At 39.3% G+C, this 13329-nt stretch overlaps 1 protein-coding gene across 3 annotated transcripts in view; it reads right to left on the bottom strand.

Moving 5' to 3' along the window:
- MTMR2 (myotubularin related protein 2) overlaps nucleotides 1-13329 on the bottom strand; it is a 117693-nt gene that overhangs the window by 1966 nt on the left and 102398 nt on the right. For all 3 annotated transcript variants that reach the window (XM_047071752.1, XM_047071753.1, XM_047071754.1), the window contains 5 exons: nucleotides 11545-11730; nucleotides 10181-10387; nucleotides 3560-3652; nucleotides 2248-2361; nucleotides 331-507 (listed from right to left, as the gene is read on the bottom strand). In XM_047071752.1, coding sequence (XP_046927708.1) covers nucleotides 331-507; nucleotides 2248-2361; nucleotides 3560-3652; nucleotides 10181-10387; nucleotides 11545-11730 — 777 coding nt within the window. The remainder of the gene's footprint in view (nucleotides 1-330; nucleotides 508-2247; nucleotides 2362-3559; nucleotides 3653-10180; nucleotides 10388-11544; nucleotides 11731-13329) is intronic.

The raw sequence follows: 13329 nt of genomic DNA, 5'->3' as shown, positions 1-13329 counted from the left end.
GTGTCAGGCTTTTTTCCTAAAGCCATTTCCTCAAACCAATTAAAATGGCTAGAAGATATCCAGTCCAGCACACTCATTTTACAGAGGAGGGAAGAAAAGACAAGTGTCTCCTCCAAGACCATATGAGCAAACTCGGTAAGAGTCAAGTATACTGATGACCCACCCGCACTCCCCCATGTAGTGCTTTTTCTACTACCCAATTATAACTATTAACAGGAAAAAGGCAGGTTTTAAATATACCTAATTTTTCTAGTTGCTTTGAAGTTGACAAAGCTAACGGATACAGCTGAATGGATGAAAACCCCCACTGACTATATTAAGAGCATATACCTGCGGCTTCATCCGTGGATTCCACCTGACATAATATCCCACCCAGAGCTCTAGGTGGCGCATGCTGGCTACTGGATAAAGGACATGATTGGAATAGCTCCCATAGAGAGGATTAGTGAAGTCTTCCAGCTGGCTGTTTATATAAGACCACAGTGACACCGTCCTTTTAGGAAGATTCTGTAAGAAGGAAATATAGGTAGTTTTGATTATTAACATATCTCTAGAGGGAGAGAACAGGGACACTTTAGTGAGAAGCCCTGCTTACATTAAAATCAGAGGGTACTGGGAAACCGTGCAATTCATGAGAAAGTTAGACAAGCCCCATACCAGCAATTCCACTCTTAGGTATATACCGAGAGAACAGAATCACAGGCACACAAAACCCTGGACACAGACGTCCAAATCCACATTATTCACTATAACAGCCAATGGGAAGAGACAATCCAAAGTCCATCAACTGATGAATGGATAGAAATGTGGCACATTTCTATGATGGAATAATATTTGGCCATGACAAGGAATAAAGTATTGCTACCTACTACACATTGAACCTTGAAAACACACTAGGTGAAAGATGCCAGACACAGAGGCCTCATTTTGAATGAGTCCATTTATATGATGTATCCAGAAGAGGCAAGTCCAGAGATCAGGGTGTGCCAGGGACTAGGAGAAGAGACTGGGGAGTACCTACAAATGGGTACAGGGTTCCTTTTCAATGTTCTCAAGTCAGTGATGCTGATACTTGTACGACTCTGTAGATGTTCTGAAAAGTACTTAAATTTAAATTTTAATTTTATGGACTACAAATTATCTCCCCCAAAAAAGTTTCTTTTTCAAAAATCAAGATAGAGGTAAATTCTAATCAAGCCTCCCAAGAGAGGAGAAGGATCTCTGGAACCTAGGTATTTTTAATTAGCTAACATTTAGTAAGTTCTTGAGTGGTCCCCATGCACAGGAATACTGACTGCATGCTGGACACTGAAGATTCGGTGTACTAAAATTTTTAATATCCGTCTTCAAGGAGCTTACGGTCTACTACATGGCAGTCACTGTAGTGCTTTGTAGTTTATTTTAGTTAACTCTTACACAATAGTATTTTCCCTAATTTACCAAAGCAGAAATTAACCTGCCCAGGGTTACACAGTAAGGGAGAGATCCAAGATCTCAACCCAGGAAGCCCGCCTCCAGAGCAAGCACTCTGCCACGATGCTTTAGAGAAGAGCATGAATAAACTCGTTTACAACCACATTTTTAGAGTGAAGTGATGCAGAAGGAGACACCAAGATGATTTGGAATTTCATACACAGGACAGATGTATTTTGAGGAAGTCAGAAGTAAAATTTGAAATGTAATCCTCACACAGCTTCCTCTAAAGAATCCCGACCACTTAACAGTGATTATCTCTGGTGAAGCGGGGCAACATACACTTTCTACATAGTATCTCTTCAGTGTCTGGATGTTTTACAGTATTGTTTTACAATTAAAAACAAAACAAAACAAAACCTGAGATGGCTCATATGTATGCAGAAGGCATCTGGGGATTTGAGCTGTCCGTTCATTCCTATGTATATCTTTTGCTAACAGCATTTTTCTGTACCTGCTTGGAAGGATTTCCATCCTATAGGGACTAACGAGTAGCACTGGTGCTCCGAAGATTACACGTAACTTCAGTTCAGACACTACTTTTACCCATAAACTCACCTGACAGCTAGCTGGTACCTTCCGCCTTGTAACAGAGGTACTTGAAAACTAAATCAGGTTCAGATATATGGACCTTACAACATGTGAAATAAAATATGGCCAAAGACATCATCCCAAAGAACTGTTAAATTGAAATCTATCAGAGAATACACCCTAGTCTAGGAAACATCACACATACTGGGAGTAAAGGGGGGAGGGTCATGGCTCATATTTTACCTCTTTTCCTCTCTGCTGTTCGCTGTTACAGAGGAATGTTCCAAATAAACAGCTATATAGATGGTCCAAAATGGTGATGAGAAAATATTCATTGAATTCAAATGCTGTAGGAAACTGCAAATTGAATATCATAAAACAAAAATAAAATTAGCACATTTTTTTCAAGCATATTCATCCCCACATATGGGTAGATAATTTGTAACACTTCCTAAAATTAGGTAAAACAATATTCAGAACTAGATATTTCTAATCCATTATGGCATTATCTGCTTTACCACTTTACCACTTTTCTGAGATTTCTCCCCAAATCTCCTTTTCTTGTGTGTGAATGGTCTGACCTTGGTGTTTCTGTATCCCCTGGGTCTGTTATTCCTAAACTTGTGGAGTAATGAATTTTGACTTAGGCAATGTTGGCAGCTCTAAACAGCTAAACATATTTTTCCATTACAATTACTTGGGGTGGGGGGTGGGGGCGCCTGGGTGGCTCAGTCAGTTGGGCACCCGACTTCGGCTCAGGTCATGATCTTGCGGTTCACGAGTTCAAGTCCCGCATCTGGCTCTATGCTGACAGCTCAGAGCCTGGAGTCTGCTTTGGATTCTGTGTCTCCCTCTCTCTCTGCTCCTTCCCTGCTTATGCTCTGTCTCTCAGAAATAAACATTAAAAAGAAAATTTTTTTAATAAAAAAATTTTTTTAATAAAAACGAAATTACTAGGGAGCTGGGTGGCTCAGCCGGCTAAGCATCCAACTTCGGCTCAGATCATGATCTCGCAGTTTGTGAATTCGAGCCCCACGTCAGGCTCTGTGCTAACAGCTCGGAGCCTGGAGCCTGCTTTGGATTCTGTGTCTCCCTCTCCTTCTCCCTCTGCCCCTGCCCCGCTCATGCCTCTGTCTGTCTCTCTCAAAAGTAAATAAACATTAAAAAATTTTTTTTAAATAAGCATATTTTTCCATTAAAATTACTTAAAATAGGATTTTATTTTGCTAGAGTTACCTAGCCTATTCATTTCTTTACCTCTACCGTTCTTATCAATGTATAGATGAGCTTCTGGGTAAATATATCACCATGACTTAACTACTTGTGCAAAATGAGGGAGGAAACCTCTTGGGTTATTATTGATTCTTCTGGCTGAAGTGCTAATGGATCAAACTGTCAAGTTTTATTGCTATCTCCAAATGATATTCTTTAACTTACCGAGAAATCTTACAAGAATTTCCATTTTACATGAAATGTAGGATAATCATTGACCAAATCTCCCAATTCTGGATGGCTTAAAAGAAAGATGGAAGAATGACTTTCCTAGATAAGTTACCTGTCTTGTCATTTGCCAGACACAGTCAATAAACTGAAGAAAAACAGGCGATCGGTCTGCGTCTGCGTGGTTCTTATCTCCATGGCCAAGTCTCTGAAGGAGAAAGAGCAAAATGAAATACTGTATGAGCTTTCTGGGACTTTTCTTTTTCATGGAAATAATTTTATTTTCCAATAAAAGTAATACTGGCTCAATATTCTTTAAGGTTCAAACTCTTTTAAAAAGAGTCACAGCAAGGAAAATAGAAATCATAATTTTACCAGATAGAAGTCTCTATTACCATTATGACGTACAAACTGCCAGATTATTTTCTGACATGCTTGTCACAGGAATACAACATTGTTTAATAAATGAGACCCAAATCTAAACAATTAGTAATAGAGACAGCAGCAGTCAGATCTCAGAACCTGATGTTTTGTCCCAGAGATTTAATATTCCCTAAATATTAACCATCACTTGTACAAAAGCCTCAGGAAGCAACCTCCTCCTTTAACACTTTTGGCCAGTGTGTGATACTCTGCTGTATCTTAGGTCTCATCCGTCTTTATCAAGAAGAATCACGTTAACACAAACTTTCGAAAACCTTTAAAGAATGCTTGACATCTACCTTCCAAGCATGTACTCACCTGCTTTCTGGTTTTGTTTTGTTTTTTTTCTTTTCTAAGGACCTTTGCCCTGGATGACTGAAACAGACCCTCTATACTCCAAAGCAGGGATTCTAAAAATATGGTCCATAGATTTCTAGGGCTCACGTGGGGGCTGGGGAACTCTGTGAGGTCCAAACTATTTCCATAATGATACTAAGACATTATTTGCCTCTTTCAGTGCATTGACATTTGTAGCAATGGTGCAAAAGCGATGAAGGATAATTAGGGGAAATGAAGCAAGACACTGCGGTCAAGCTGCACTAGCAGTGTTATATTCCGCCTTGCCACACACGTGCCGTTAAGTGAAAGGGGGAAAAAGCCAGTTTCCCTGATGAAGCAGTAAAAATTAAGCTTATTGAGTCTCTCCCCTTGGGGCGCCTGGGTGGCTCAATTGGTTGAGCGTCCGACTTCGGCTCAGGTCACGATCTCATGGTTCACGAGTTCGGGCCCCGCATCAGGCTCTGTGCTGACAGCTTAGGACCTGGAGCCTGCTTCGGATTCTGTGTCTCCCTCTCTCTCTGCCCTTCCCTGCTTGTGCTCTGTCTCTCTCTCTGTCAAAAATAAATAAACATTAAAAAAATTTTTTTTAAAAATCTCTCCCCTTAAGGACAGTTGTTTTGTTTTGTTTTTAACATCCTGTGTAACAAAGTGGAAAATACGCATGATGTTCTTCTAGTGTAAACTGAAGTTGATGATACAAACAACTACTTTTTCATGGAACGTCATTTTAACTTGAAGGAACAACTAATATATGAACTATGGTTATTAAGACTTGAATATCCCACAGACATTTATTTTAAATGTACAAAATAAATGGGTCATTTCAAGAAAAACGATGACAGGGGCGCCTGGGTGGCTCAGTCAGTTAAGCGTCCGACTTCAGCTCAGGTCACGATCTCGCAGTCCGTGAGTTCGAGCCCCGCGTCTGGCTCTATGCTGACAGCTCAGAGCCTGGAGACTGCTTCAGATTCTGTGTCTCCCTCTCTCTCTGCCCTCCCCCATTCATGCTCTCTCTCTGTCTCAAAAATAAATAAACATTAAAAAAAATTAAAAAAGAAAAAAAGAAAAAGAAAAACGACAAAATTCAAGTTTTGAGCGCAAATTAGATTTGTGGAAAACTACCTGCCACAATAAGTTTAATACTATACAAACTTTGCTGATAAAATCATTGGTGATATTAACAAATGGGATATTATGATATTATGTAATGAAATTCATTAACATTGGAAGAGCTGGATAAGTCAGTAAGCCAGTACTTTCCAAAGAACCAATACATGATGTTACAGAATCACGCATGGGTAAAAGAAAAAATGTATTCCAAGTACAAGACAGACCAATGGAATTTAATGGAACAAACAGTGAAAACCTCATGGATTTAGTTTTGGACTCCACATGTAATGTGTACAAGGATCACAGAAGAAATTAGCATTTGTTAAATTTTGGCATAGTATTAAAGAATATCCAGGGGCGCCTGGGTGGCTCTGTAGGTTAAGCACTGACAGCGCAGAGCCTGCTTGGGATTCTTTCTCTACCTGTCTCTCTGCCCCTCCCCTGCTCTCGTGCACGCATGTGCTCTCACTCAAAATAAACATTAAAAAAAAAAAAAGAATATCCACAATTCCCTATAAAAATCTATGAGGACACTCTCTGATTCTCAACCTACATATCTCTGTGTGGTTTTCCTCAAAAGTCAGATTTTCCTCACTGCCTTCAAGCAACAGCAACGTTGCAGAAAACTGGATGCTGAAGTAGTTGTGAAATTCAGCCATCTTCTAATAAGCCAGACCTGAAGGAAATTTGCAAAAAATGTAAAACAATGCCACTCTTTGCAATAAATTCTTTTGTTGTTGTTTCGGAAAATATAGTTAGTTTTCTTTAAAATGTTATTTAGGTTGGGAGCACCTGGCTGGCTCAGTCCGTGGAGTCTGTATCTTGGTCTCAGGGTTGTGAGTCGAGCCCCATATGGGGTGTAGAGAGTGAAAATAAAGTAATAAATAAATAAATAAATAAATAAATAAATAAATAAATAAAATCATCTAGGATAACATATAGTAGTACCATGGTTTGATGTTTGTGTACCCCAAAATTCATGCTGAAATCATAATGCCCAATGTAATGGCAGCAGTCATTTGTCTGGGAGCTCCTAGTCACAAGGGTAGAACTCCAGTAAGTGGGATTAGCACTCTTATCAAAAGCCCCCAGGAATGCCTGGGTGGCTCAGTCGGTTGAACGTCTGACTTGATTTTGGCTCCAGTCGTGACCTCATAGTTGGTTCGTGGGATCAAGCCCATGTTGAGCTCTGTGCTTTCAGTGCAGAGCCTGCTTGGGATTCTCTGTCTCTGTCTCTGTCTCTCTCTGTCTCTCTCTCTCTCTCTCAAAATAAGTAAATTTTAAATGGTTAAGCATCTGCCTTTGGCTCAGCTCATGATCTCACAGTTCACGAGTTCGAGCCCTGCATCAGGCTCTCTGCCGTCAGTGCAGGGCCTGCTCCGGATCCTCTGTCCCCCTCTCTCTCTGCCCTTCCCCACCTCGTGCGTGCATGTACACATGTCCACACACACTCTCTCTCAAAAACAATTAAAAAAAAAAAACTTAAAAAAAAAAAAAGACCCCACAGAGGTTCCTAGCTCTCTTTACCATGTGAGGTCACCGTGAGAGGCTGACAATCTACAACCTAGAATAGAACCTTCAATGGAACCAAACTATGCTGGCACCCTGGTCTTGGATTTCTAGCCTTCAAGAATGTGAGAAATAAATTTCTGTTGAAATTTACAACCCACCCAGTTTGTGGTATTATGTTACAGAAGCCCAAGCAGACTAAGACAATTTATCATTTCTGTAATTAATATTTAAACATTTTTTAAAAATTTAATTTCTATAATGGCAGCAGATATTGGTAGGTATAAACCATATATGCAAAGTTCTTAGGAGTCATCAACAACTGTTAACAATGGAAAGAGGTCCTGAAATTGAAAAGTTTTAGAAGCATCACCCTACATTAACAAGGTGTGCGTATCCTCTTTACCAGCTGTCCCTTAATTGTCAAATTCTGCTTTCAGAAAAACTATGGGCAAAAAATGGAGTAGGAATCCAGAGTTAGCAATTTAGGAATCCACAGAAAATTCCAACAGTCTGAAATGTTTACTATTTTGGTCACATTTATATGAACATGGGCAGCTTTGGCTGATTAAAACTTCATTCTTTAGGGGCGCCTGGGTGGCTCAGTCGGTTGACCGTCTGACTTCAGCTCAGGTCATGATCTCACAGTCCATGAGTTCGAGCCCCGCGTCGGGCTCTGTGCTGACAGCTCAGAGCCTGGAGCCTGCTTCCAATTCTGTGTCTCCCTCTCTCTCTCTGCCCCTAACCCACTCATGATCTGTCTCTCTCTGTCTCAAAAATAAATAAAAACATTAAAAAAAAAAAAAAAACTTCATTCTTTGAAGAGGGGTTTTTTTTCCCATGTTTTTTTTTTCATGGTAAGTATATTTTAGAGAGAACTGAAAAATGTAAGCCATCTGAAAAGATACTCCAGATGCCCAATTTTATTTAACAGTTCAAGTTCAAAAGAGCAGACTACCCTTAAATGTCTGTTTCTTTCAAGTTATAGGTCAATCTTGAACAACACAAGCTGAACAGCACAGGTTCACTGACGTGGATTTTTTTTATAGTACTGTAAGTGTATTTTCTCTTCCTTACAATTTTCTTCATAACATTTTCTTTTCTCTAGCTTACTTTCAGAATACAGTATATAATACCTACAACATACAAAAAAATGTGTTGATTGATTACGTTATCAGTAAGGCTCCCTTCCGGTCAACCATAGGCTATATAAGGAGTTAAGTTTTGGGGAAGAATCAACAGTTATATGTGGGTTTTTGACTGCACCCCAACCCCTGCACTGTGCATTGTGCAAGGGTCATCTGTATTTATAAACACTGCTGGCACACCCTGGTAACCACAGAATAGTAAAGGTTAACATTAGAGACAGTGTCTGGGCAAACATCTTTCAGAAAGTCTTTCATCTAATCTAGAAAATGCTGCCAGGAACTAAGCTCTCAGTGGCTTCAACACCTCTGACAATCTAACTCTCCTCTCCGTGATTCTCTAACTCCTCCCACCCCCTTAAACTCCACTCTTGCCAAACTCAATCCCACCTAGACTTTTCCCCACCTTGTTTCTCTTTTTTGGGAAAATATTCCTACTGCTCACTCTCTAAGTTCTATGATTACAACTAACACAGATAAGCAATACAAGACAACCAAGGCCTACCAGGTTACTGTTCCCAACTTTTCGGATTGCAAATTTAGTCTTTAACAGAAACACAGCTAAAAACCACTTGATGTTTATTTAATTAACAGGTACAGGAATTGAATCCAAAGTATCATGTAACAGAAAAGCAAATGTGAAAGCTTAGTATCCTTTGAAAGGGCTATAATAACCCATTCCTCTGCTTCGGGAACTGTGATTAGTTCTGGGTACCACACTTGAAGTAAGACATGATCAAAGTCCAGAGGACAACTTGAGTGAAGAGTGTATTAAGATGGGAAAAAATTGAGGAAAAAAAAAAAAATGAATGTTTAGCCAGAAGAATTGAAGTTTATGCATGAAGTGGGCAGATAGCTATTTCCAAATACTTGAAGGGCTATCTTATTTGGAAAAGCAGTTATATTTGTTCTTGTCTTCAAAGGGGAATGTAAGAGAATGGGAAGGAAATTTTAGTTCACTATGAGGAAGAACTTTCTAGTGGGTATACTTTCTAGAATGAGACCAGATAGCCTGAGGAAGAGACTGCTGATTTCTGGAGGTGTTAATGAAGAAACTAAATAATCATTTCATGGGGATACCACAGAAGACATTCAACAATGAATGTCTGGCCTCTGAGGTCTTGCCAACTCAGATCTGAAACCAACAAAAACATCAAAATAAATGTGGAGGCATATAGAGGGCACAAAAATTTGTCATTTCCATAAAACTATAATACTCTCCATATATATGGTCATTACAGTGTTAGTACTTGAAGAAGGATAATCAAAAAGCTGTTTTAGGGGCGCCTGGGTGGCGCAGTCGGTTAAGCGTCCGACTTCAGCCAGGTCACGATCTCGCGGTCTGTGAGTTCGAGCCCCACGTCAGGCTCTGGGCTGATGGCTCAGAGCCTGAAGCCTGTTTCTGATTCTGTGTCTCCCTCTCTCTCTGCCCCTCCCCTGTTCATGCTCTGTCTCTCTGTCCCAAAAAAATAAACGTTGAAAAAAAAAATTAAAAAAAAAAAAAAAAAGCTGTTTTATTCCCAACTCTGAGTGAAAGTTTTATTTTTTTCTCTGATACTTCTTTTGGTCCCAGCCTGATTTTTTTTTTTTTTTTAAGACCCTGTTTCTGTGTGAGCACTGCTACTTTGAAGTATTCTTAAATTAAGAATAATAATTAGGGGCGCCGCCTGGGTGGCTCAGTTTAGTGTCTGACTTCGGCTCAGGTCATGATCTCGCCGTTCCCAAGTTCAAGCCCCGCTTGCTTCAGATTCTGTGTCTCCCTCTCTCTCTGTCCTCCCTGCTCACACTGTCTCTGTCTCTCTCTCAAAAATAAGCATTAAAAAAAATTTTTTTTAAATAATAATAATTAAACAATTCTTGGCTTCTTTTACATCTACAGGAAAGATTAGAAGTGCCTTGTAATTCCATAACCATTCATGCCAAACCAAACTGCATTTAATGGTAGAGACACCTTGTGGAAGTCAAGGCATGGCATCTAATGTTTCCCCTGGTAGTGATCACAGAAGGGACCGAGCCAGACACCAGACTACACAGCCAAAAGAGGACATCCTAATGCTTTCCAAAACTAACAAAGTTCCCTCTAGAAGTTTATCCGTTTAGTATAAAGGGGTAAGTTTTAGATGAGTATCTAATGAATAAAAGGCATTGTTTTCACACGCCATATGAGAAATGCCTGTGATAGATAGATCAAGTCAAGGTTCTTTACTCACAAGCTGAAATCGATGTCCAAAGCTTAGCCATTCTTTTTCCACAAGGACTTCAAAGCCTCGGATGCTTCGATAGTAGCCATCTAACATGAGCATGGCAAGGGAAGTTAGCTGAGCTGTTCGGTCCCATCCGTCGCTGCAGTGCACAACCACAGAAGTCTTTCCTGACTCTACTTTGTCAGCGATCCTAAGAGCCCCTGCAAGAATAAGCTGCAAAACAGATTTTTTTAATGAAATTTTTAACAAAGTAAGTACTTCCTTCTTTAAAATTAACTAACACAGTTTTACTATGGATGATTATCTCAATAATATGTGGAGAAAAAACACCAGTCCCTTCCTAAAAAGAATTCTTGTAAGTGGAAGAATATCTATAACCTTTTGCCTTTAGAACTAGAAAAACGTCATATATGCAGGCTATTAATCTGCACAATGAAAGAGCCAAATGAAGGGTGCCTTTGGGTTCTATACAAATCAACAGTATGAGTGAGAGAAAAGAAGGATTAAATTGTAAGAGGTCTGTTTCTAAGAATCTTCAAATATCCCAACATGATCTATTTAAATAAAAATAATTCGCCAAATGAAGTCCTATACATTACTTAAACAATGCTTACTTCACCAAATTAGAATAGCTATGAAAGCAATAATATTGGATCTCTCTTAATGTATTCTATAGCTCCTATAGCTTTGACTTTACCGGTTTAATGTATGTCACAGCGCTTACAGCAAGCACAGTATAAATCTTTAGAGTAAGCACCTTTCTGTATCAGACAATAAAAATAGTCTCTAATTTTCATGAGGTCAAACTGGCCTTCAATTTTGTCCGAAATTTAGAGATTCCAATGTGAGTACAAGTCTGCTCCTTAACACGAAAAATCTCCTTTCCCTTTATTTCATCATATTAATATGTACGTGCCTATAGAAGTCTGCATTTTCTGAAAACTGCTCAGCAGATCAATATATTACTATGTCAACTTAAATGGTATTTAAAATAATTTCAGTTATGTTTAAAAATATGCAGACACTGCAAAAGAATTACCTCTTCTGAAGTTGATCTTGAGTTAAAACCAAAAAGAAAGACAACACTATAATGTCCTTTAAAACGGTGGGTAGAATTCTGGGAGGCGGTGGTAAGAGGGAAAGAATAGATTACAACAGAACCAGATGCACAGTATAGGAAACTAATTCACTCAAGCAACACACCTTAGAAGTAGTTCTAATCATCAAAGCAGCTAGCAATTTTTCAGTGTATAGAAAGAGACTTTCACCTTAATTTCAATTGTACGAAAAGTGACAAACAGACAAAAGGACAGAGAAAGTCTTTGCTGGATTTTCCACAATAATACAAGAAATAACAACATACGCCTAACCTTAATATGTTCAAGCCAGTGAGTAGATTCCAAGTTAGACAACCAGTGAGTCTCCTCAATGTTAGGGTACACAATCTCCTTAAGTTTTCGTAATGATTCTCTCATGACATGAATATTGTGGATATCCAGAAAAACAAGTTCTGCATTTTGATACGCATCTTCACTTTCATAACCTCCACCCTTTGCCTGGGAAAAAAAGCACACACCACAGGAATTCATAAATTAGTGTACACCCATTGTATGTAAACATACATCGAAAAGTGCCGCAGAATATCCAATAGCATGAAAGAGGACACACATTATTAATGAATAGGAAAACTCCATGGGAAAATTTCAATGGCTCAGGACATCTTAACACAACTACTCTTTGCTACATGTTCTTTATAAAACAGGAAGATACACTCTTACCATGACTTCCTTATACAGCTGTTATAAAAATTAAATGTGATTACATATATGAAGATCAACATTTTAAGTTTTATTTTTTTTTTTCAACGTTTATTTTTGGGACAGAGAGAGACAGAGCATGAACGGGGGAGGGGCAGAGAGAGAGGGAGACACAGAATCGGAAACAGGCTCCAGGCTCTGAGCCATCAGCCCAGAGCCCAACGCGGGGCTCGAACTCACGGACCGCGAGATCGTGACCTGGCTGAAGTCGGACGCTTAACCGACTGCGCCACCCAGGCGCCCCTTAAGTTTTATTTTTTGAGAGAGTGAGTGTGCAAGCAGGGGAGGGGGAGAGGGAGATGGATAGGGAGAGAGGGAGGGAGGGAGGGAGGGAGGGAGGGAGAGAGAGAGAGAGGATCCTAAGCAGGCTTGATGCTCAGTGTGGAGCCCGGCATGGAGCTCAATGTCACAAACTGTGAGATCATGACCTGAAATCAAAAGTCAGATGCTTAACCAACTGAGCCACCCAGGCACCCTGATACTTAAGCATTTTAAAGCACTAAATTTTTCCTACCTACATTTCAAGTTCTACTCAAACATAATTTATTACATTAGACTGAAATCACCAGCTCCATGTGCAGGGACAACATCTATCTAGTTTCTTACTGGCCCATGCTTCTCCACCTCCCTTCCTCTTCACCTCATTTAATATGAATATTTGTAAAATGCTTTGCAATCGTAATGACTTGCTTCTATTTTAGCCACATAATTATTTTTAAAGAAAAAAGATGGAACAAGTATAAAAGCACAGAATACCAGAATAAATTACTATCTCTACCCTCAAATACTTAAATCTACATCTGCAGAACAGACTGAGAAATATTTGGTCTTAAAAATAAGCTGTGGCTGGAAAGAACTTAATTCTTCTGGACTGAATCTTTCTCTGTTTTTTAAATAAAGTATTCTATCTCCTACCTCTCATGTATAAAAATCAACTTCTTAGAGAACTAATGGAAAAAAGTGAGAAAAATATTAGAATGGCCACTGTAGTTATATAAAATTAAGTGATCATATGACTCACACCTTTGAAAACAACAAAACTCACGAACTCATAACCAACAACAAATTAGGGAAAAAAACACAGAAGGTCAAGCTTCCTTTCTGACACTAGATAGTCTGGGAAGTAGTTTGGATTCAAGACTGGCACAAGTACAAAGTTAACAGTGTTTTGGCAGGGACCTATTAACAAGGATTACTCCTGGAGAGTGGAAACACAACAGGTCAGGGGTAAGAGAGACAGACTTTCAATTCAAATTGGTTACAACATATTCTGGAAAGATGGTAGTGGAAACTACACAGAACCAGTCACAAAAACAAACAGAATGAAAATGCCCTGGA

The sequence above is a fragment of the Lynx rufus genome, unplaced genomic scaffold (assembly GCF_022079265.1).
Source record: "Lynx rufus isolate CCGP_SWC_20201006 ecotype Redwood Valley unplaced genomic scaffold, mLynRuf1.p SCAF_9, whole genome shotgun sequence".
Lineage (NCBI taxonomy): Eukaryota > Metazoa > Chordata > Mammalia > Carnivora > Felidae > Lynx > Lynx rufus.
This window is presented reverse-complemented; position numbering and strand designations above follow the sequence as displayed.